The 23,964-nt window shown below is 45.0% G+C and overlaps 1 protein-coding gene across 1 annotated transcript in view; it reads left to right on the top strand.

Moving 5' to 3' along the window:
• Positions 1 to 625: 625 nt before the first annotated feature.
• Positions 626 to 23,964, top strand: part of PLPP5 (phospholipid phosphatase 5) — a 40,077-nt gene continuing 16,738 nt past the window's right edge. The window contains exons 1-2 of the mRNA XM_073653939.1: positions 626 to 744; positions 12,886 to 12,976. Of these exons, the coding sequence (XP_073510040.1) occupies positions 12,906 to 12,976 (71 nt within the window). The 5' untranslated portion in view covers positions 626 to 744; positions 12,886 to 12,905. The remainder of the gene's footprint in view (positions 745 to 12,885; positions 12,977 to 23,964) is intronic.

Below are 23,964 nucleotides of genomic sequence, written 5' to 3'. Positions count from 1 at the left end.
TGGCCTCCCGGCAGCCCTATGAATGGCCTCCCACCAGCCCTCTGAACGGCCTCCCGGCAGCCCTATGAATGGCCTCCCACCAGCCCTCTGAACGGCCTCCCGGCAGCCCTATGAATGGCCTCCCACCAGCCCTCTGAACGGCCTCCCGGCAGCCCTATGAATGGCCTCCCGGCAGCCCTATGAATGGCCTCCCACCAGCCCTCTGAACGGCCTACCACCAGCCCTCTGAACGGCCTACCACCAGCCCTCTGAACGGCCTCCCAGCAGTCTGAATCCAGGGGGCCTCACCTGACTTCTAGGCCTGACACTATGACATTGTTGCAGTGTGACACACTCCTGAAGTCATACCAATCATATGAGGCCTCACACCCGCAGATATGGTCGGTGGTCACTGACTACTGACATGGCTGCTGGACCAAAGTCCTGGAAACCATTTTGCTCAGCTCTAAACACTAATCTATAACACACACATACACAGTCACTCCCTAGCAGGCTGTTAAAACTACACCACCCCCCTCCAGTAATCAATCCTCCTATGAAATCCCATCCCACAGTGTTATTCTCCTCCATTCTGCAAGTGGATGAACTGCGCTTTTTTCGGCCGCTAACAGGTGGCAGCACTCTCCAGGCTGAGTCTCCGGGACTTGTCTGTCTGCCGCCTCCTCTCATTGGTTCTGAAGTATCTATATAAATAGCGGACTGAGGCAGCAGCGAAGAGACAAGAGACAGCGCCACGTGTGCAAGGTAGGAGGGCGGGGCGGTGACGTCACGGCGCCGCTGCTGTTATCAGCTGTGGCGGCGGCTGCTCGGGGCTAATGACGGAGAATAGACGCTAATTACTAATGATCAGTCTAATGAGGAGGAGGGGGCTGCGCTGTCTGCAGGGGCTGCACCACCGGGGGCTGAGGAGAGGGATGGAGGAATGCCTTCTACATTGTGTTATCACTGCTTCATAGCACGAGGGCAGGCCGGGCAACTGCTCATATAGCAATTACCTCAATGTCAACTTGCATGTCTGACTGTAACCAATGCAATCTGTGTGTGTAGATAGAGTAATAAAAAAAAAAAGTGATACATATATCTAATTATGGTCAGCTTATATCTGTACTGTGTGTCAGATGCAATATGTGTGTGTGTGTGTGGATGGAGAGCTAGTAAAGTCCCAGTAATAAAAGAAGTGTCATACATATATCTAATTATGGTCAGCTTATATCTGTATACTGGTTACATACATACATACATACATACATACATACATACATACTAGATGGTGGCCTGATTCTAACGCATCGGGTATTCTAGAATATGTATGCGGCCGAGTAGGCGCAATCAGCAAAGCGTTGTTTAAATTTGGCGCCAATATCGCTGGCCGGCCGCGACCACTCAGCGAATCTTATTAGTGAGGACCGGGGAGCGGCGCTGCCTGTGCGGGTACTTCCGCTGCGAGCAGCCGGGAGATGAGCAGAAGTGTCCTGACCAGCGGCGCCGCTCCCCGGTTCTCCCTTCATACTTGCCGTCGGGAGATCAGCGGGCCTAGCCGCTGATCTCCCGACGGTAGCCGCATGGAGGTCAGCGGCGCCGCCAGTCGGGGTAGTTCTGCTGCGAGCAGCCGGGAGATGACCGCCTAGCGCCGGTCATCTCCCAGCTGCATCGCCACTGACGTCTGTGTGGCAGATGAGCCGCTAACGGCCGCCATCTTTTTCTGAAATCCCACGTCGCTGATTGGCCGCGGCCGGACCAATCAGCGACGCGGGATTTCCTGGACAGAAGGAAAATAATATATATTAATATATATATATATTACATACACCAGTATACAGATATAAGCTGACCATAATTAGATATATGTATGACACTTCTTTTATTACTGGGACTTTATTACTATCTCTCTATCTACATACATACACACACATTGCATATGACACACACACAACCAGTGTACAGATATATATAATTTTATTATTGGTAGATAAGTAGTAAAATTATATCTAATACACATAGAGATATATAGTACATGTGGCAGTACAGTGTATATATCTGATGTGGCACACTAAGCTGTATACGGACATTGAATAGATCAGACATTCCTCTGATCACACACTGTATAATTATATTCTAATGCTGCTTAAAATTCATGTATTCGATGTTCCTGTACACCTCAGTGCAGGGAAGGCGGATGTATTTGTTTGCTCCTTTTTTATCTATTTCATTCTCTTAGCAGGTTTTTTTTTTTTTTTGTTTGTAGCATATGTTTGGGAGGTAGTTAGTTTGTAGCAGTCACACAGCGATATAAATTGGACCGGACTGTCCGGCGGCTCTCCCGACCCGAGAGTGACCACTACATAGAAATACATGACGCTGTCAAGATAGCTGCCGGCCAGTCCGAGCACTGCGGTCTGATTTATACCCCTGGTTGACTGCCCCCTTAGGGTGTGAAGACAGTGAGTCTTTGGGCTAACGGCCCTTATGACCTGCTGTTGGCAAAGACCCAACAGCGGGGAGTGAGTGGTCGACTCAATCAACCCTTTACATGCTGCGTTCAGTGGTGACCAGGGCTGATAAGGCGTTTGACAGGAAGATCAGTTGCCCACATACATATGAACAGCAAAGTGGTTTTACAATGGAAACAAATGGGACAAACCTTTTAAGTATTTTTTATAGTTTTATCTTGTTGGCACTTTTTTTTTGTTGTTGTTGTAGCGGATCCACTAGAAGAAAAACTAAAACTGTGTGCACATAGCCTGAAGGTATTTGCACACAAAGTTCTTTGAGACGTTTCTTGTAGCACATCAGCTTCCAAAAACAGCTGAAAAAAAATCACTTGGGCCACGTTCACACGGTCAGTATTTGGTCTGTATTTAACATCTGTATTTATCACCCACTCCTGGTTTTGGCTTACAAATACTGATGTAAAATAATACTGAACGTGGCCTTAAAGGTATGTGCACATGTATAGTATTTGCAGCAGATTTTTCTGCTGCAAATACTGTAGTGTTAGAAAGAAAAAAGCAGTGTAAAATGTGTGCTTTTTTGATTTGTATTTTTCCCATTCATTTGAGTGAAGAACACTGCAATAACAAAATAATTGACATTCTGGAGACTTGACAATGCTTCAAATCTGCAAAGAAAAAATAAACGTGCATACAAACGTGCATACATTTTGACTGTAAAGAATGTGAAACCATCCTATTCTTTGTATCTAGGCTTCTGGCTGTGATGGGAAGCTATATGAAGGGTGACCTTTTTGGGATATCTGTAATAAATTTGCTTCAAAATCTGTAGCAGAAAATATTCACTACGCCTAGAGCTAACCTAATAGGGAGTTCCAGTTTCAGCAAATATTCATTGTGAAACTTTGTCCTATACTTTGTGTATCACTTCCTCACAATATTCAAGATCTGCTTGCTGTGTTTTAAAGGGAACTTGTCATGTGAAAATATGCTATTAACATGCAGATATGGGGTTAATCTGCAGATTAATCTCATTCTGAATTTACCAAGCGGCACTTGAAGCCCTGCTGCCTGTAGAAAATTAACTTTGTTCTCCCCAGGAGAGTGCTCGGGGTCCAGTCATGGGGGCTTTGCTGATGCCGGTTCAGTTACTGCTCTGTGTATATAGATCAGCGGCTGTAACCATGCCTCCGGCACTGACAGCTCGCTCAGCATTAGACCTGGCTGTCAGTCAGTACCCGGGGCACGGTTACAGCTGCCGATCTCTAAACACAGAGGGTTGTCTGAACCAGTGGCGGTGCCCCTATGACTGAAATCTGAATGCTGCCAGGCGGAATAAAGTTGGACCCCCGCTACCAGAAGAAAACTAAGTGCCTGACCTGGGCAGGTTCAGAACGTGATTAACCCCGTATCTACAGGTTAATAGCTTTTTTCATGTGACTGGTTCTCTTTAATGATGGACTTGCCAGCTGTACACCTGTGTGATCATAGTGTGACCTGGATGGCTTTTTAAAAGGAACATTCCTATGTAATGACAGCAAGCAGAGATTTTAGGGAGAAAAAAATGAAAAATCAATACATAATGTATGTTAAAAGAAACTTTATTTTCCCCTCCCCCATGACGGCACACCTTGAGAGAGGATCCGCCCCACCAAGGACAGGAAACCGTCTGAAATAAAAGGGCGGCACCTCTCCCTCGCTTCAGTTGGTTTCCTGTCCTTGATGGGAACCTGTCTCAGGAAGAAAAGAAGACTTACCTCGGGCTGTCCCGGTGTGGAAGAAGCGGGCACTGGCTTGTGCACCGGGTTCAGTATCCCAGAAGCGCCGTCCGCAGCTTCCCCTGGGGTTTCTGCGCCGAGTGGGGCGCACGCGGTGAGGCAGGCTCTGTCCTCCCGGAGACCGCGGCGCCGTCCTCCCCCTGCCGTGGGCAGCGCTTCTGGGTGTGACGCGCCTGACGTCACGGCGCAGGGCACGCTGGGAGCGGCGCGCTGGGCGACGTCAAGAGGCGGCGCCCGATCCAAGATGGCGGCGCCCATCGGAGCTTTCCAGGCCGGAGGGTTTTTTCGATAGAGCTCCGGCCTGAGGAAGGGGGAGGGCCCACGAACCGGAGGAGGCTGGATGGCCCTATTTTTAAGGGGGGGGGGGGCTATCCTGGAAGCGTGGTACGCTTCTGAAACATGGCTGACCAGGATAACCAGGAGCAGCAGCTTACCCCCCCCCCCCCCTCAGCAACGGAAAAAGCAGAGGGATGCATCGCATACAGACAGCCGCTCGAGTAATCGTAGCGGCAGCTGCAGGAGTAAGGCTTCAAGTGCCTCGGGACCATTCAGAATGGAATCATCGGTTCCGCGACAGCCTCCAAATCCGGTATCCGTTTGTGACCTCCGGGGGGTGAGTGAGCTTCGTGAATGTCACTGGTTAGTAACAAGAAGTCTCTTATGTGCTTCCTTTTTTTTTTTTTTCCCTTTGTGTGCCCTTTGCCAAGCTTCCCTCTCTGTAGAGTGGCAGAAACCACTTTGCCAGGGCTGTGTGACCAAAACCATAGCTGAGAATTCCCGGGATTTCGCTGCAAATTTGAAGTCCATAGTGCACGCAGAAGTTCAGGAGTCCCTGAAAGGGTTCTTTAGAGGGAAGAAAAGACCCCATAGAGAGGTTTCCTCCGTCTCTGATTCCTCCCAGTCCGAGGAGCAGTGGGATTCGTCGTCCTCTTCCTCATCGGGGGGCGGTAGACCCTGCTTCCCCATTTGAGAATACAGACAGGCTGGTTAGGGCAGTAAGATCAACCATGGGTCTGGAGGAAGAGAGAGCATCTAAATCCTGGGAGGACATCAGGTTTGCGGGCTTGGGAGAGAAAAAGATGCTCATTTCCGGTTAACAGTAAGATTCAGGGCCTCATTGACTGACTGGGAGTGGAGGAGACCAGAGAGATCAGGAGCTTTACCCTCCTTCTCTAAAAGAAAGTACCCCTTCGAAGAGAAGGACGCAGGACCTTGGGCTAAGATCCCCAAGGTAGACGGGACTGTAGCAAGATCATCGAAAAAATCTTCCCTGCCCTTGGAGGACTCTGGCATCCTAAAAGGCGCCCTGGATAAAAGAGCTGACTCCTTCCTGCGCCACACGTGGGAGGTGGCGGCAGAAGGCCTAAAACCAGCGGTGGCTGGCACCGGTGTGGCGAGATCCCTGATGGTGTGGCTCCAACAGCTGGAAGACCAGCTTAAAGATAAAAAGGTTTCCAGAGAGGCAATTCTTGCGGATCTACCTTTAATGCAAGCAGCATTGGCCTTCCTGGCCAATTCTTCAGCAGACTCGGTCAGGCTTTCAGCTAGGGCAGCGGGACTATCTAACGCAGCCAGGTGGGCCTTTTGGCTCAAAGGTAGCCCAGGCGACCTACCTTCAAAACAGAAGCTGTGCTCCCTCCTGTGTGATGGTAGACTCCTGTTTGGCCAAGTATTAGAAGACCTGTTAGAAAAGCAGGTGATAAAAGCAAAGGGTTCCCGGGATTTTCGGGGAATCAAGAAGATTTAGTTTTCGGAGGAGGAAATTTAATCTGGGTCGTCCTCCGGGAGACAAAAGGAGATAGGAAGCCAAGACCAAAAGAGTCGGGCTACATGTTTGGGGCACCATCCTCCAGTTCAAAGAGATCCTCCCAATGACGCCAGGCTGGAAGTGGGTGGAAGGCTTTCCCACTTTTTTCCAGCTTGGGAGGCGGTTACAACAAACCCCTGGATTCTAAAAATTATCAGTGGGGGCCTGAAGATCCGGTTCAGCCAGACCCCCTGTCGGACCTTTGTGGTTACCCCCCCCCCTACGGAAGGTCCAGGAAGAACAGTTAGCCCTGGAATCAGAGGTATTAGAGTTAGTAGGGAAGCGGGTCCTTCTCTAAGTACCAACACCACAGAGAGGGAAGGGGTTCTATTCCCCACTATTCATGATAAAAAAAACAAATGGGTCCTTAAGGACCATCATCAACCTCAGGAGTCTGAACCAAGTAGAAAACCAGACTTTCAAAATGGAGTCAGTAAGCTCGGCAGTGAAGCTTTTACATCACAACTGCTTTATGGCTGTAATAGACTTGAAGGACGCATATTATCATGTCCCAATCCATCTGGAGTATCAGAAATATCTGAGAGTAGCCCTGTGTGTTCAGGGGGAGCTGAGGCATTTTCAGTTTGCTGCCCTACTCTTTGGCCTCTCCATTGCCCCGAGAATATTTGCGAAACTAATAGCAGAAGTGACAGCCTTTCTACGGATCAAGAACGTAGTGATTGTGCCATATTTAGACGACTTCTTGATAATGGGGAAATCAGAAGTCCACTGCTCCGGTCAGCTCCTAGAGGTCACGGAAGTGTTGCATCAGTTGGGGTGGTAGTGAATGTCCAAAAATCAAGACTAACCCCCTCCTAGACTCTCATCACCAAGCCTGCTTCCTCCAGAGGACAAAATCTGCAGGTTGATTGCCTCTCTCAGACATCTCTGGAGCTTGAATGGCCTCCGAGACTAAAGCAATGTCCCTCCTGGGTTCTATAACTGCCTGTCTCCCAGCAGTAATGTGGGCTCAGGGGCATATGAGACGGCTTCAATGGGAGGTCCTGTCAGCACAGAGGTCCTGCAACGGGCATTTGGAAGGCAGGCTCTCTCCCCAGAAGTAGTAGATTCCCTTTCGTGGTGGACAGTCGGGGGAAATCTGACCGCAGGCGTTCAGTGGTCCAGACCAGTAGGTCGGATAATTACGACCAACACAAGCAGTTCCGGATGGGGGGGTCATCTGACAGAACTCGCAATACAGGGTCACTGGGCTTACCACGAGAGGGGGGCATCCTCAAACATAAAGGAACTTTGGGCTGTAGAAAGATCCCTCAGGGGCTTCCTCCCTCACATCCAAGGTCACCATGTCCAGGTCGGGTCCGACAACCGGACAGCAGTAGCCTATGTGAATCACCGGGGGGGACAAGGTCACACCCTCTGATGGTGGTGGCAGACAGGATCCTTCGTCTAGCAGAGCGAAACCTCCCATCCCTCAGCGCCCTTCACATAAAGGGGGTAGAAAATGTGAAAGCAGATTTTCTAAGCTGCCATACCCTAAGACAGGGGGAGTGGGGGTTAAACCCAGAGGTCTTCCACCAGATTGTCCAGTTATGGGGGCAGCCAGACATAGACCTATTCGCCACAAGGGCAAACAGGAAGGTGCAGAGATTTTGCCCCCTAAATCCGGCAGAGAATCCCCATGCCGTAGATGCCCTCCAGATTCCTTGGGGGTTCAGGAAGGCCTATGCCTTTCCACCATTAGTGATGATTCCAGTAGTGGTGAGGAAGATCCGGGAGGAAGGCGCCAGGGTGATTCTGATAGCCCCATTTTGGCCCAAGAGGCCTTGGTTTTCTCTGCTTCGGCTAATGTCTGTGTCAGATCCCTGGATTCTACCAGAAAGGCCGGACCTTCTCATGCAGGGACCAGTATTCCATGCCCAGGCCAGGGGGTTCCATCTTTCGGCATGGAATTTGAGAGGTCACTATTGAATAGCAAGGAGTCTTCACCAGGCTTAGTTTCTACTTTATTGGGGAGCAGAAAACCAGTTACAACTAAGATTTATAGCAGGGTTTGGGGTAACTTCCTAGAGTTTATAGATGTCCCGTTATCGAGCAGACCTCCGATCAGAGGGATCCTGGAATTTCTACAAAAGGGATGGGACCTGGGTCTAGCTACAGGGACTCTTAAGGTTCAGGTTTCAGCTTTGGGGGTAATCTATAATTGTAATCTGGCTGGGAATACGTGGATCTCGAGGTTTATCAAGTCCTGTGCCAGAGCAGGACCGGTTAGGTCCATGGGAGTTCCTGCTTGGGACCTGAATTTAGTCTTGAACGCGCTTGCCAGCGAACCGTTCGAACCCCTACACAAGGTCTCTCCAAAGATTCTCACCCTCAAGACTATCCTCCTAGTGGCCTTAACGTCAGCCCGTAGGGTGGGTGATCTGCAGGCCCTCTCGGTTAATCCTCCTTACACACAAATCTTTGAGGATAGGGTCACCTTGCGGCCAGATCCAGCATACCTTCCCAAGGTGTGGTATCTAGATTTCACCGTAGTCAAGAGATTGTGCTACCCTCGTTCTGCAGCAATCCCAAGAACCCAGGGGAAGTCGGGTTCCATAGCCTAGATGTTAGGAGGTCCCTGCTACAGTACATTCACATGACTAGTCTGTGGAGGAAGGACTATTCCTTGTTCCTGGCCTTTCAAGGGAGTAGGAAAGGTCACGGGGTGTCCAAGGGTACCATCTCTAGGTGGCTTAGGGAGGCCATTTGCTTAGCCTATACGTCCACAGGGGTTCCAGCCCCGGACAATGTGAGGGCTCATTCCACCAGAGCTGTCGCAACCTCCTGGGCAGAGAGGGTAGACGTCTCGATCGAGCAGATATGTAGGGCTGCTACTTGGTCTACACCATCCACCTTCTTTAAGCACTATCTGTTGGATCTGTCCTCTTCTGGTCTCACCTTTGGGAGAAGGGTACTTCAGGTGGTGGTCCCTCCCTAGGGTGCTCATAAATTCTCTCAAGCTGTGCTGTCATGGGGGAGGGGAAAACACCAAGGTTACTTACCGGTAGCCGGTTTTTCCTGAGCCCATGACAGCACCTGTAGGTTTCCCCCCCCCCCCCCCCCCTCCCCCCTATTTTTTCTATGTTTCTCACACCCTGGTGTGCACTGTTTTGGGTGGTGTGTATATGTATATTGTGGGTGTTGGTTATATGCCTAACCTGTTTAGGGAGGTCCTCTCAATGCTCTGTAAACAACTGAAGCGAGGGAGAGGAGCCGCCCTTTTATTTCAGACTGTTTCCTGTCCTTGGTGGGGCGGATCCTCTCTCAAGGTGTGCTGTCATGGGCTCAGGAAAAACCGGCTACCGGTAAGTAACATTGGTGTTTTGGCTTTGTGGGTGCAGTGTGGGCCACTTATGTGGATGTTTAGGGGAGAGTTGGGTATTGTTTCCATCCTAATGAGAGGTATCCAACTTCTGGACTCTTCTGAGCCTGTGCTCATATACTGAGAAACTTTCTGTAAGTTTCTTAGTATTTTTTGTTAACGGTTTGGTCAGATTAAAAGCCTAGATGACCGGCGGTGGTCCCTAACCCTTAACTGATCTCTTGGCCAGGATTTAGGCGCGCGGCCTTTGGAGACTTTGCATTCTGAGTGCCCAGTAAAGATGAGTACGGTAACCCTATTGTGATACTGGGCCAAGGATACTGGGTGCACAAGTGAAGACCAGTTGATACTGCGGATCAGATCAGAGCAGTGTGACTCAATTTGCTCCTTCCTAGTGCCCAGTCTTTATATTGTTTCCATCATCTGCAGGAAGGTCATTATGACAACCAGGACATCCGTCCACTTCCTCCTGTAGTAATCATGACTATATATTTCTAATGTGTGATTACTATACCTAATGCCCTCAACTCTACTGCTTTTTTTTCTAGCCAAAATAGCTGCTGCATAGGTATGGGGCATGCTAAGATAAGTCTGAACCATGCCTCCACTGGTGCCAGTTGGACCAGCGCCAATGACTATGGTGCTATATCCATCCTGGGGCAGATAGAGATGGAGGATGTGGTTCAAACTTGCCAAAGCTCTCCCCATGGCTATGCAGATGCCATTTTGGGCAGGATGAGAAAGTGGAACAGACTAATAAGGGTGGATTGGCAGCAAAGTCAAGGCCTTAAGATTTAGAGACTATGCTTAAGAAATGTATAGTTGCGTTGACTTTGGGGAGTGGAGGTCTACATACACCAGCAAGTCTAAGGAAGTGGCCTTCATAATCTCCCCTGACTGAAAACTAAAAATAAAAAAATAGAACAATCACAAAAATCCTATAACCTATTTTATTAGTCTTTACAATTCTGAGGCTATCTGTACAGACAATATCAGGCATTAGTTTATGACTCCAATCTACAACTCAAACACATAAAGGTGCATGAGCCACTCAGCAGCCAAAGTCCATGTGTACACAGATAAAGAAGTGTATGGGGGTTAATTATTGGATAAAGGGATGAGGTTCTGAGGCATAGCGGTGATGAAAGGACTAAATTTATAAAATGTGAAGCTCTCCTAATGTGTACTTGAAGCACACAAGTGGAAGGGCAACCAGTGTAATGACTGGCACAGGATAGAGGCATTAGAGAAGCGGGTGGACAGAAATCCAAGCCCGACTGTTGAATTCAGGATAAGTTGGAGGAAGGCCAATTGGTAGCGAGTTACAATAATCAAGATGAGACTGAATTATATAGACAGCATATGGCACATAGTATCAATGGTGCCCATTACTATATCTGGTCTGGATGTATAGACAGTACACGTCTTGAAGCTGGTTTTCCCTGGAGACTCTATCCTGCCATATTCATGTGGAGGGTACTATACCCTACTCATGGTACATGTTTACCGCTGCCTTGCAGGTCCTCAGTGGTGTGCGTGATGCTCAAGCCTGATTCTAGACATGGATTTTGTTACTTTCTCACATAAAAATCCAGGTCTGAATTAGGGGCCTTCCCCTATGGGCCCCCAGCTTCTATCAAACAGCCCGTCTGGTTTCTATGATCGTGTTGTGAGGTGCCCAATGAAGGTGACATGTTCACCATGGCAGCTAAGGGGATAAATTGCTGCGATCAGTGCTAGTTCCGATCAAAGTAGTTACTAGCGGTTTTCTGTGTGTGAAATATCCAGCATCCGTTGGATATGGAGCAAAGTGAACACGGCATGTGATTCTGCTCCATACAAATCTTACCGACTTCTGCCATACATATACAGTGGGTGTTGGGAGAGACTGGTGGATCCTTAGCAGGTGATGGTACTGTTCAGCTCTGGGACTTGCTTGCTTACAGGGTCCATAGCGGTCGTGTAGTCTGACGCCATTGATGGCATGTCAGTGTCTAACAAATGTGTTTGTATGGATGAAGTCCTGCTATCTACTGGTGCCTTGCTGTGCCTGTCAACCCCATCTTCTAGCTCCACAGTATTCACAGGTAGTCTATTTTCTTCATTATTACCTTTGTTGCTCTACTAGTAACATGAGGTGTTGCAACACCTTCTACCTGATTTTAGGCTTAAAGGGGAAGTGGTCCGCTTGATTGCACCCTCCAAATTGTTTTGTGTGCATGTAGGTCTTGTAAAGACAAGTTCATACTTGCCTTTAGCTAGCCAGTCTTTCCTCTGCTACCAAGAAATCGCCATTTGAATCAATGTGCACATGAGGCTGAAGTGTCTTGGGCGTTACAAAGCACTTCCCAAGCCTTTGTTTCGCCAGCTCTATTCAGTGCCCAGAGCCACCTTCTCCGGCTTCACTGACAACCCCTTTGCTGTGTGACTTCAAGCAAAGAAGCTGTCAGTTAAGCAGTAGAAGGCAATGAATAGAGGCTTGGGAAGTGCTTTGTCACACCCAAAGCTCTTCAGCCTCGTTAGCATATTGAGTCAAATGGTGAATTATCGCTGACTCAGGAAAGGCCTTGCTAGCTAAAGGTATTGATGGACTTGTCTTTGCAAGGGATACATGCATAAAGAGTTTGAGGTTGAAATTCTGCTGATTCCATGTCCAGAAGGTAAATTTCATTCTTAACCTAAGTGGCCTTTAGGCTTCAATCCATGTTCCCATTTTCTTCTTTTTACATGTACTGAGTATTTTCCATGGTTGCTGTATAGATGCAAATCAATTGGTTGTCTTCACTCTTACCCATATTCTCCCTAGTTAACACTGATCTAGATCTAAGCTACTTGTGTTATTTTCGCACTGTACAAGACCAGTTCAAGGGACAGGTTTATCTCAATTTGTAACCCTTGTCCTGCCCTAGGGTTTACTAGTGGAGTATTTTACAAAAAGTATGACTCTGATAAAGAACTTAAAGGGGTTGTTCCCTTTCAGTAAATAAATGTCCCTGGCTGCAGGTTAAGAAACAAGCCGTGCTGTACTTGCCTTTCCGAGGTCCACCATTACACCACATTGACCAGGAATGGTCTTTTCTCCGAGCCAAAAATAGACTACTGTTCATTGCCCTGACCCGAGTGTGGCACTTCATGCCCACTGTACATGTAGCCAAAAATTGGCACTTGAAGATGTGATAATGATATTTCATACATTGGAGCCATTACACTGTGGGTACATGCCACCAGTGTAAATGATGGCAGCAACACAATCGTGTGACTGGTCAGGACACATCCAGAATAAAAAATGATTCATTTAGTAAAGAAGGCATTGATGAGGGTGGGGGGGAGAGGGTCTTGGAATAATCCTTTAAGGGCTGTGCTATATTTATTCAGTTTTTCCCCTGGTGAGTAAAATGTAAACCATGTTGGGAATGTGAGCTGTGGCCTGCAGCCAGCTCACGGTTTCTCCTCTTTCTTTTGTGCAAAATGACTACGAGGGTGTGGGCTAGTCATAGATCACATTACTCAACATTTCTTATCTTCTAGGGATTCGCCATTGCACTAGGATGGAGAAGAGGATACTGGAGGGCTTTGCAGCAGAGTTCTTCATCAGGGCGCTGCTCCTGGGCATATTTCTGTAAGTAAAGATGAGCAAACAAACTGTAAAGTTCAGGATTTGTACCGGACGCCTAGTGTCAGCAGCTGAGCTCCGAACACTGACTTTTCTCCTGGGAGTCCATCTTGCATTTCGGGAGATTGAGATTTTCCAGCTCCAAAGTTCTGGTCCCCATTGATTGGTGGACACACTGTATTTTTTTGTTCCTGTGTCATTGATTAGGAACACATGTCCCTTTTAGAGCTTCGATCCACAAGATATTCCAAAAAATGGTTGGATGCAGGTTCCACCTCTGGGATCTCAATCTAGCCTAAGAATTGAGTACCAGGAAAGGAGTTTGAGCATTCGTAACACTGTTCTCTTGTATGAATGTTCAGAAATTTGCAGCGTAAGCTTGATCCCACCTATGTCACAAATAAAACATGGGATAAAAATGAGCACATGCCCTGCAGTAAATAAATATTGTCAACTAAGTGTACCCCATGTTATTTTCATGTATTACTATTTTCATCAAAAAAGCGTAAAAGCCATCCCACCACGACAAGGTATGCCTTATCAGGATGGTCCCTAACTCTAATATCTCACCTCTGTGCCAGCAAGCCTCAACATAGACTGGGGGGAGGCTGAGGCAGAGCAGAGCATGGACCCTACTTTGTTTTGCTTCTGCCTGAGGGAAGCTAAATGAACAAGGTGCTCAGCCCAAAGAGGAAAGGCCCTCTCCCCAAAAGAATGTATTCAGTTTAAGAAACAGAGGCAGAAACTAAAAACTGTCCCAGCACACTTGTTGGTATAAGTGCAAAATTTAGATGCACATTCACTGTGGCCATTAACAGACAAAATGTAAAATAAAAACAATAGATACCCTGTAGTAATAGTACATGTAAATAACATGGGGTACTTGGTTGACTTGGAATTGGTGGACTCAATCCAGACATTTCCAGTCAAACGATCATGAGGTTTACTATTCTGGCAACAAAGACTAAGCAGTGTCGCTTTTCTCAACTGAAGATTGACCAGCACTGTCCTGATGTACTATGCAGTCAGTGATGGTCGTCTCGATACCACTACAAGGGGTGCGAATTCATGTCGGTTATAAAAGTCTAATCACCAACAGATTCCGGTTTCAATAATTTTTTATTGGCAAGTTTTAAATCCTAGGGAAGGGAAACAAAGGGATGGAAAGATAATACAAACCAACAAGTGTTAAAAGAATTCGATATACAAGGTTAACAAAAGTCTTATTGCAAATCAACAATTAACTAGAATCATGTAGAAGTTTGTTATAGAATTGTAGAGAGCAAATTGAGTAATCAAGTTAACCTATCAAGTAAAAGGTTCGAAACCTAACATATTAATTGACTAATGGATAATTTCCAACCAGCGAGCCCACTTTTTTGTATATCTGTTAAAGCAATTATTTGCTACAGCAAATTTAAATTCATAAATTCTGTGTAGTTTGATTCTCTCTATAATATCTGAATAAAGTGGAGGATTAATACTCTTCCAGTGGAAAGCAATAGCATTCTTGACAACCAAAAAAATGTGAATTAATATAGGTCTAAGTGAGGGGTAAACATTTTCCATTCCTATAGACAATAATACTAACTGAGGAGTGATAATTATCCTATTATGAGAGATTTCTTTGAGATCAAATACTTGAGTCCATAAGGTTTTTAATTTTTGGGCATTTCCAGAAAATATGAAATCTCCATCTCAACCACAGTTTCTCCAGCATTTAGGTTGTAAGTCTGAGTTAATGTGCGAGTGTCTTAAAGGGGTGTAGTACCATCTGGAAAGTACTTTAAAATATGATTCGTGAAGGGGCATTGAGATGTTAGATGATTAAGTGAATGTTATGGCATTTTCCCATTCTTCTGGTTGAAAAGTCTTGCCCAAGACAGATTCCCATTTCAACATGTATGGGTTTTTAATTATTTCAAAATCATTGTTAAAGTAGTCATAAATATATTTCAAGCTCCAGAAGATCTTATGATTAAAATTATTGATCAAGTTAGAGGAGGCCTCGGAACATAAGGGATTATTTTTAAGAAGCTTACGAATGGAATCTTTTAATATTAAATAGTGCATAAAGTCTGTTGCATTTAAATCAAATTTTTCCTTTAAATTTGAGAAGGGAATATAATTTGTCCCGTCAGAGGTCTTAGTTTTTTTTTATGCCTAGTGCCCACCATGAACTAGGAATGATAATTTTATATATTGAAGCGATCATGAATAAAGAAATATTTCTAAGATAAAAAAATTTGTTCGATCCTCTTCTTGGTTTCAATAGTTTTTTTCCAGGCATAAATTATTGCCTGGAAAATGGGATGAGAGATATTCTGATGAGAATTAGTCAAAGTACATTTAATGAGGAGATCTCTAGGATGTAAGTTATTCAAAAAGCTCTTTGTTTTATCAAGTTTGCCAAATACGTTGAGACATTTGGCAGACCCAACCCACCTTGTGTTTTCTTTTTAAATAAAATAGGCGTAGCTACTCTTGCCCTCTTGTTGTTCCAAACGAATGAGTTAAATAATAATTGGAAGTCAGTAATTTGACTTACAGAAATCAGAAGAGGAAGTGCTCTAAAGATGTAAAATGATGGTTTTTATCAATATTTTACCCATCCAAGATAGGTCAGTATTGCAGAGTGCATATAAGTCTTTTGATATTACTTTAGAGATTTGTTAGCAATTGGCTGAAATAATAGAATTTATATTTTTAGTAACAATAATGCCCAGGTAACTAAAATTCTTGTCTGCTTTACTAAAAGAAGAAATAGTTTCTATTTCCTCAATAAGTACTACTTTGAGATATAAGATTTTGGCTTTTTCTTTATTTTAAAATAAGAAACTTCTGAGCACCAATTAAGTACATTAATTCTTTTATTGAATTTAGTGGATCAGATAAAGTAGAAGATCGTCCGCAAATAGGCTTATTTTATGATGAAGTGAAGGGGTACGAATTCCTGAAATAAGAATGTTTTCTCTGATTTTTTTGTACTAATGGCTCCATAGCCATTATAAATAAGAGGAGACAAAAAGGGCAACCTTGTCTGGTACCATTTGTAATTTGGAAAGTGTTGAATAAATGGTTATTTAAATCCATTTTTGCGCTTGGATTTTTATATAGGGCTAAAATTTGGGTTATGAATTGTGGATCAAAACCGAATTTTGATAATGTTTGACTTGAGAATTCCCAATTAAGCCTATAGAAAGCTTTTTTGGCATCTAATGTTACTAGAATTGCTGGAATTTTGGCTGAACTTATAATTTTTAAGGAGTTAATAACTCTTCTAGTTCCGTCTGTAGACTGTCTATTTTTAACAAATCCAATCTGATCATTATTTATTAGGTAGGGAATTACGTTATTTAATCTATTAGCTATAAGTTTCGAATAAATTTTTATGTCGGAGTTTATAAGGGAGATTGGGCTATAGTTTTTGATACTATTAGGATCATTATTGGGTTTTTGAATTTAAAATTATTGTTGCCTCTAACATTTCTGATGGAAAAAACCCTGATTTGAGGCTGATTTGAATAGTTGGGCTAAATGAGGAGATAGGATGTCTTTGAAGTTTTTATAATACTCATTGTTAAAACCATCAGGTCCAGGAGATTTAAACGATTTTAGGTTTTGTATTTCGCTAATTTCATTAATAGAAAAAGGGGCATTAAGTGTAGATAAATCCTCTGGTTTAACTTTTGGAAGGGTGATTGAATCTAGAAATAGTTCTATAGAACTCCTATTATTTTGGGTAAGAGAAGGTTGATTATCAATGTTGTAGAGTTTTTGATAAAAGTTGGCAAACTCCTCTGCTATATCTTTTGGATGAGATAGGGCAATGCCCTTATCTGAAATTATTTTATCAATTCGATTATGTATTCTCTTTTGTCTGATACGATTCATCATGAATCTAGTGGGTTTGTTCAAGGCCGAGTAGCATTTAAATTTAGTGGCATTAATCACTGAATTGTATGCAGAAAATATTTCAGTCTTGAGATTTTGTCTTAAGTTGAGGATATCTTTGTATAGAGGTTGAGGGACTAGAAAGACTAAGTTGTTGTTCAGTCATTACTTTTAATTGGGCCTGAATTTGCATGTTTTCTTTATTAATTTTTTGTGCCTAGATGATATTTGCATTAAGATGCCTCTAATATGCTTTATGGGCATTCCAGCAAATAGGATTGATGTATTCCGAACAATTCTCTGTAAAATAATTTTTAAGGGACTGTTCAGTTTCCGTTTTATAATTAGGATGTTGTAATAAGAAGGAATTGCATTTCCATTAAAAAATTCTTTATCGGCGAACCCACAGTAATTTCTCCTATAACAGGGGAATGATCTGAAAAGGTCTTATCTTTGATGGTGACTTTTTTGAATTTAGGAAGAGTAAAGATGTCCGTAATGATCAAATCAATATGTGAAGCTGTTTGATGCACGTCAGAGAAATGCGTGTACTCTCTAGAGGACGAATTGATGCACCTGTAAACGTCAAATAGTTCACTCGCATAAATCCAATTAAGAGTATTTGATAGGTAGCGGGATTTTGAGGAGGAGTCTAAATGAGCATCTGGAACCATATTAAAATCTCCAAGCAAAATTAAATCTCCTTTTTTGACTGTCAATATTTTCTTTATTAAAAAACTAATATGACCTCTATTGGGGGCATATAAATTAACTATGGTACAAATTTGAGAATTAGTTGGCACACCTAGATATGGTATCTTCCCATCGTGTCCTTATGCTCCTCAATAAAATTAAAGGGAATAGTATTCTTAATTATAGTAGGAACTCCAGCTTTTTTCCTAACGTTAAGGGACTCGTATGTGTGGGAAATTCTTATGTTGGAATTTAGAGTGATTATCTTCAATGATTTTTTTTATTCCTGTAGACAGATAATGTCTGCATTTTTATCTCATTAATTCTCTCCATAAAGTGAATCTCTTATTCGGGCTGTTAAGACCCTTCACATCGTAAGAAATCAATTTAAAACTCCTTAATTAAAATAGGAGAAAACGGAAAGTAAATGCTAAGCAACGCAATAAATTGATAAAGTGGGTCGGAAAAGAAACCTAAAAAGAAACACCAATAGTTAATAACAAATACAAAATGAAGCTTAAATAAGATAATATTGAAAGAAAATAAAATGTAAACCAAATTCTTCTTGAAGTCCACTCAACCAGTGGATTAACTTCTTTGATGGGGAAAGTTCATGGAAGAGTCCGCAGATGGGCTACTCCAAATGAAAAGAGGATAAGGAAAAGAGACGTTTAATACGTTCCAATATTTTTCTGAGGATAATAAGACAGTTAAGAACATCCTTAGGCTAAATAACTTAAAAATTTCAACGTAAATTGTTGGATGGTGATCTAGATTTAACAGGGGAATCCATTTTTTATTTTATCTTACCAGCATATGGTCTTACAAGGGGTCTGAGAATCTCCTCTCGGTACCTAATGGCAGTCAGGCTACCTCTGGCGAGCACATGGAGGGCTGTGCGCCCCTCCAAAGAAATACCACCCCACACCATTAGTGACCCACTGCCAAACCGGTGATGCTGAAGGATGTTGCAGGCAGCAGATCGCTCTCCACGGCGTCTCCAGACTGTCACGTCTGTCACATGTGCTCAGTGTGAACCTGCTTTCATCTGTGAAGAGCACAGGGTGCCAGTGGCGACTTTGCCAAGCCTGGTGTTCTGTGGCATTTCTTTGGAGGGCCACACAGCCCTCCATGTGCTTGCCAGAGGTAGCCTGACTGCCATTAGGTACCGAGATGAGATCCTCAGACCCCTTGTGAGACCGTATGCTGGTGTGGTTGGCCCTGGGTTCCTCCTAATGCAGGACAATGCCAGACCTCATGTGGCTGGAGTGTGTTAGCAGTTCCTGCAAGATGAAGGCATTGAAGCTATGGACTGGGCCGCCCGTTCCCCCAGACCTGAATCCGTTTGAGCACATCTGGGACATCATGTCTCGCTCCATCCACCAACGTCACGTTGCACCACAGACTGTCCAGGAGTTGGCGGATGCTTTAGTCCAGGTCTTGGAGGAGATCCCACAGGAGACAATCCACAACCTCATCAGGAGCATGCCCAGGCATTCTAGGGAGGCCATACAGGCACGTGGAGGCCACACACAATACTGAGCCTCATTTTGACTTGTTTTAAGGACATTACATCAAAGTTGGATCAGCCTGTAGTGCGTTTTTCCACTTTAATTTTTGAGGTGACTCCAAATCCAGGCCTCCATTGGTTAATAAATTTGATTTCCATTGATTATTTTTGTGTGATTTTGTTGTCAGCACATTCACCTTTGTACAGAACAAAGTATTCAATGAGAATATTTAATTCATTCAGATCTAGGATGTGTTATTTGAGTGTTCACTTTATTTTTTTTGAGCAGTATATATGTGCGGAAACCCCGAAATTTGCCTCTGACCTGATAAAGTCACAGGTCGAAGATGCCATTAAATCCTTTCGGGGGGGTAAAAACCTAAAAAACTAACATATCCCCCGAGTCCGGGTCTAGCCGCTCTGAGAATGGCGGAGATTCGGACACGTCTTCCTCTTCCTCGTCTACAGATGGGGAAACTGCTCCGTCCTTCTCTATCGAGGAAACAGCCTCATTAAGGCCGTCAGGTCCACCATGGAGTTTGCAGATCCCCAGCCCAAGAAGTCTATCCAGGACGTAATGTTCAGCGATCTAGAACAAAAAAAGATCTTTTCCACTAAATGAGCAAGTTCACTCTTTAATTAAGAGAGTGGAAAAGACCAGAGAGGAAGGGCTTCCTTTCCCCTAAGCAAAAGTACCCCTTTGATGACCCTGCATGTTCCTTTTGGGAGAAAGCACCAAAACTGGACATCGCCATAGCCAAAGCCTCAAAGAAATACTCCCTTCCATTTGAGGACATGGGCATCTTAAAAGACCCCATGGATAAAAAAAGCAGACTCCTTCCTAAAGGGTTCCTGGGAAGCCGCTGGGGGGGGTTAAAACCTGCGGTGGCTGCCACATGTACGGCCAAGTCATTAATGGTCTGGCTAGACCGGCTTGAAACACAACTGCAGCAGAAAACATCTAGAGACACAATTCTAGAAACCATCCCGGTAATGAAAGCTGACGCCTCGGCAGACTCCGTCAGATTAGGGGCTAAGGTGACAGGGCTCACTAACGCGGCCAGACGAGCCCTCTGGCTCAATTGTTGGCCTGGGGATCTACAGACAAAATCTTAATTGTGCTCCATCCCCTGTGAGGGTGAATTTCTATTTGCGCCTACCCTTGATGACATCTTAGAAAAAGCAGGGGACAATAAGAAGCAGTTCCCTATCCTGTCTAACACTGCTTACAGGAAACCTTTTCTGAGCAAAAGGTTTATCTGTAGAAAACCCCCCTAAAGAGCAGGCTAGATGGAAGGAAGACCAAAGGGTTCCTATTTAACAAACCCCCCGCCCTCCCAATGAGTATTTGCCGGGTGGGGGGAAGGCTATCAGGCTTTCTCTCGGCCTGGGAATTAATAACAGACAGCTCATGGATTCTGAGCCTAATACAATCGGGCCTGAAACTCCAGTTCCTCACATTTCCTCAGCCAAACTTTGTCGTAATCCCTGAAAGGTCCTCAAATGAGGAGCAGCTGGCCTTGGAGCAGGAAATCTGGGGATTGGTAGGGAAGGCAGTCCTTCAGGAGGTCCCGTGGGGGGAGGAAGGGAAGGGCTTCTATTCTCCATTATTCCTAAGAAAAAAAGCAGATGGGACTTACAGGACGATTATAAACCTAAAAAAGCTGAACAAGCTTTTGAAGGTGGAAGCCTTCAAAATGGAGACAATAAAATCAGTAAAAATGCTGTTTCCCGATTGTTTCATGGCCGTCCTGGTTTTAAAAGACTCTTATCACGTCCCGATACACAAAGATTACCAAAAGTTCCTCAGAGTAGCAGTTCCCATAGGTGGAGTGGTCAAACCCTATCAATATACAGCCCTCCCATTCGGCATCGCCATAGCCCCAAGGGTTTTCACCAAAGTTATTGCGGAGGTGATGGCTCATCTAAGGGAACAGAACACCCTAGTCGTCCCATACCTGGACGACTTTCTGGTAATAGGCAGTTCCTTCCTAAACTGCAAAACCCATCTGGGAAAGGTCATGAATTCCTTGACACGCTTAGGATGGCTTTTGAATCTGGAAAAATCCAAAACAGAACCATGCCAGATACAGGAATACCTAGGCATCGTGCTGGATTCAAAAACACGAGTGTCTTCTCCCCACAGGGGAAATTTCACAAAATCATAGACCAAATATCACGGGCAAAGTCCCACCCGTCTATGTCCCTACGGAAAGCCATGTCCCTTCTAAGCTCCCTGACAGCATGTTTCCCGGCCATCCAATGGGCCCAAATACACACCAGGATCCTACAGTGGGAAATCCTAGAAGCAGAAAAATCCCTAAAAGGGCATTTAGAAGGGCAGCTAACGCTATCTGCAGAAACCACAATTTCCCTAGAGTGGTGGGGGAAGATAGACAATCTAGCCTGGGGTGTTCCTTGGACAATTCCTACACCTCAAATCCTGACCACAGATGCAAGTCCTGGGGGCTGGGGGGGCTCACCTCAACAACCTTGTAGCTCAGGGGGTCTGGACAGAACGTCTAAAGCTAGTTTCCTCAAACATGAAGGAGCTTCTAGCAGTAGAGTGGGCACTCTGGGAATTCATGCACACACTACAAGGCCACCACGTGAGGGTAGTGGCGTACCTGAACCACAAGGTCCCATTCCCTGATGCAGGCGACAGGTCATCTTTCGCTTAGCTGAGGAAAACTTACAATCCCTATCAGCCCTACACATAAAAGGGATATAAATCGCACCGCAGAATTCCTGAGTCGGACACAGCTAAAGCAGGGCGAATGGGAGTTAAATCAGTCAGTTTTTCGTCAGATTGTACAAATGTGGGGACTTCTTCCATAGATCTGTTTGCCAACAGTTGGAACAAGAAAACTCACTTTCTGCTCCCTAGACCCCAAAGGAAACCCCATAGGTTTAGATGCCTTCATGATCCCATGGAGTTACCCTCTAGCTTACGCTTTTCCTCTGACCGCCCTGATTCCAGCTGTTCTGAGGAAAATCAGGGAAAAGAAAGCGAGCATAATCTTGATAGCCCCCTTTTGGCCAAAGAGGGCGTGGTTTTCTTGGCTGAGGATGTTATCAATCTCCGACCCATGGGTTCTTCCGGACTTTCTTTCTCAGGGTCCAGTTCTCCATCCTTGGGCATCAAACTTACACTTGACAGCCTGGAATTTGAGAGGGCTCTTCTGAAGGACAAAGGTTTCTCTCCAAATCTTATCACCACAATACTTCAAAGTAGGAAACCAGTGACCACCAAACTTTACTGGAAAACCTGGAAGAAATTCCTTTCAGTCTCAGGTTCCAGGCTGGGAGGGGAGGTTCCATTGACAGCTATCCTGGAATTTTTAAAGGGGTTTGGAACAGGGTCTGGCCACAAGTACCTTTAAAAGTTCAAGTTGTGGCCCAGGGAGCCCTCTACAATTTTGATCTGGCTAGGGATAGATGGGTATCTAGGTTCATTAAAGCATCATCCAGATCCTGACCCATCCCCTCCCAAAATACTACACCTTGGGATTTAAACTTTGGTCCTTTCAGCTTTAACAGAAGCCCCTTTTGAACCTGTCAGAAGCGTCCCTAAAAAATTATATCCCTCAAAACAGGGCTCTTAGTAGCTCACATCCGCACGTAGGGTTAGTGATATTCAGGCCATATCGGCAGCCCCCCCCCTCACACAAATCTTGGAGGATAGGGTTACTCTGAGAACTGATCCTGCCTACGTGCCAAAAGTGGCGTCAAGATTTCACAGGTCCCAGGAAATCACCCTCCCTCCTTTCTGCCCCAACCCTAGGAACACGAAAGAGTCTTGCATACACTAGACGTCAGAGGTGACACCAGAGTGTAGGGAGGATAGTTCTTTGTTTGTTTTAAGGGCCCTTGTAAGGGGAAGAAAGCTTCTAAGAGCACGCTGGCCAGGTGGATAAGGGAGGCCATCATACTATTGTACTCCTCACGCGGGGAAGCTGACCTGGAGAAACTGAAGGCCCACTCAAGAGCGGTGGCAGCCTCCTGGGCAGAGAAGGCCGGTGCTACAATAGAGCAGATATGTAGAGCGGCAACCTGGTCTTCCCCCTCTACCTTCTTCAGTCACTACCAGCTAGACTTAACCCTTCTCCCGAAAGTAAGGTCTGAAGAAGAGGTTATGGAAGCTGTGGTCCCTGCCCTAATGAGTCACTTCTCTGTAATTATCTCTGTGGTGCCATCATGGGGGAACGAGAAAGACAGTTACTTACCGGTAACAGGATTTCTCAGAGCCCATGATGGCACCCAGTACATTCCCTCCCTTGACGTGTGGGTTAGCACACACTTATTAGTTACCTGTTGTATCCACATGGTGTTTCTGACAAGTTCTTAAAAATTTTGTGTTACTAACCTGGTGGTCCTCTCATGCTCTGTAAACAACTGATGCAGGAGAGGTACCGCCCTTTTATCTGTAGGTTTCCTTTCCTTGAAGGGCAGATCCCCTCTGTCCGTGGTGCCTTCATGGGCTCTGAAAAATCCCGTTACCCTTAGTTCTACGTCTTTTTGCTTCATAGACTACAGCAAAGCCTTTGACTGTTGATCACCAGAAACTTTGGAATACCATAAAAGATATGGGTGTGACAAACCATCTGATCAGCCTCATTAGGAACCTTTACATCAACCAAGAAGCAACAGTCCAAATGGGACACTGCATGGTTCAAAGTAGAGTGCAGTGTTGGACAAGACTGCATCCTTCCACCATATCTCTTCAATTTATTTTCAGAAGCTATTTTCAGGAAAGTTGGACTTGCTGAAAAAAAAATCAAAATTGCTGGGCGAACCATCAACTATCTTAAATACACGGACGATACAACACTGGCACCAAGTGTAGATGGAATGAATGACTTATTACCGAGTGTCAAGATGGAAAGCTCAAATGGGA

The sequence above is a fragment of the Phyllobates terribilis genome, unplaced genomic scaffold (genome assembly GCF_046119375.1).
Source record: "Phyllobates terribilis strain yellow unplaced genomic scaffold, ASM4611937v1 Scaffold_11__3_contigs__length_659146591, whole genome shotgun sequence".
NCBI classification, from domain to species: Eukaryota; Metazoa; Chordata; class Amphibia; order Anura; family Dendrobatidae; genus Phyllobates; species Phyllobates terribilis.
The sequence above is the reverse complement of the archived record's forward strand: the minus strand, read 5'-3'. Positions and strand labels throughout refer to the sequence as shown.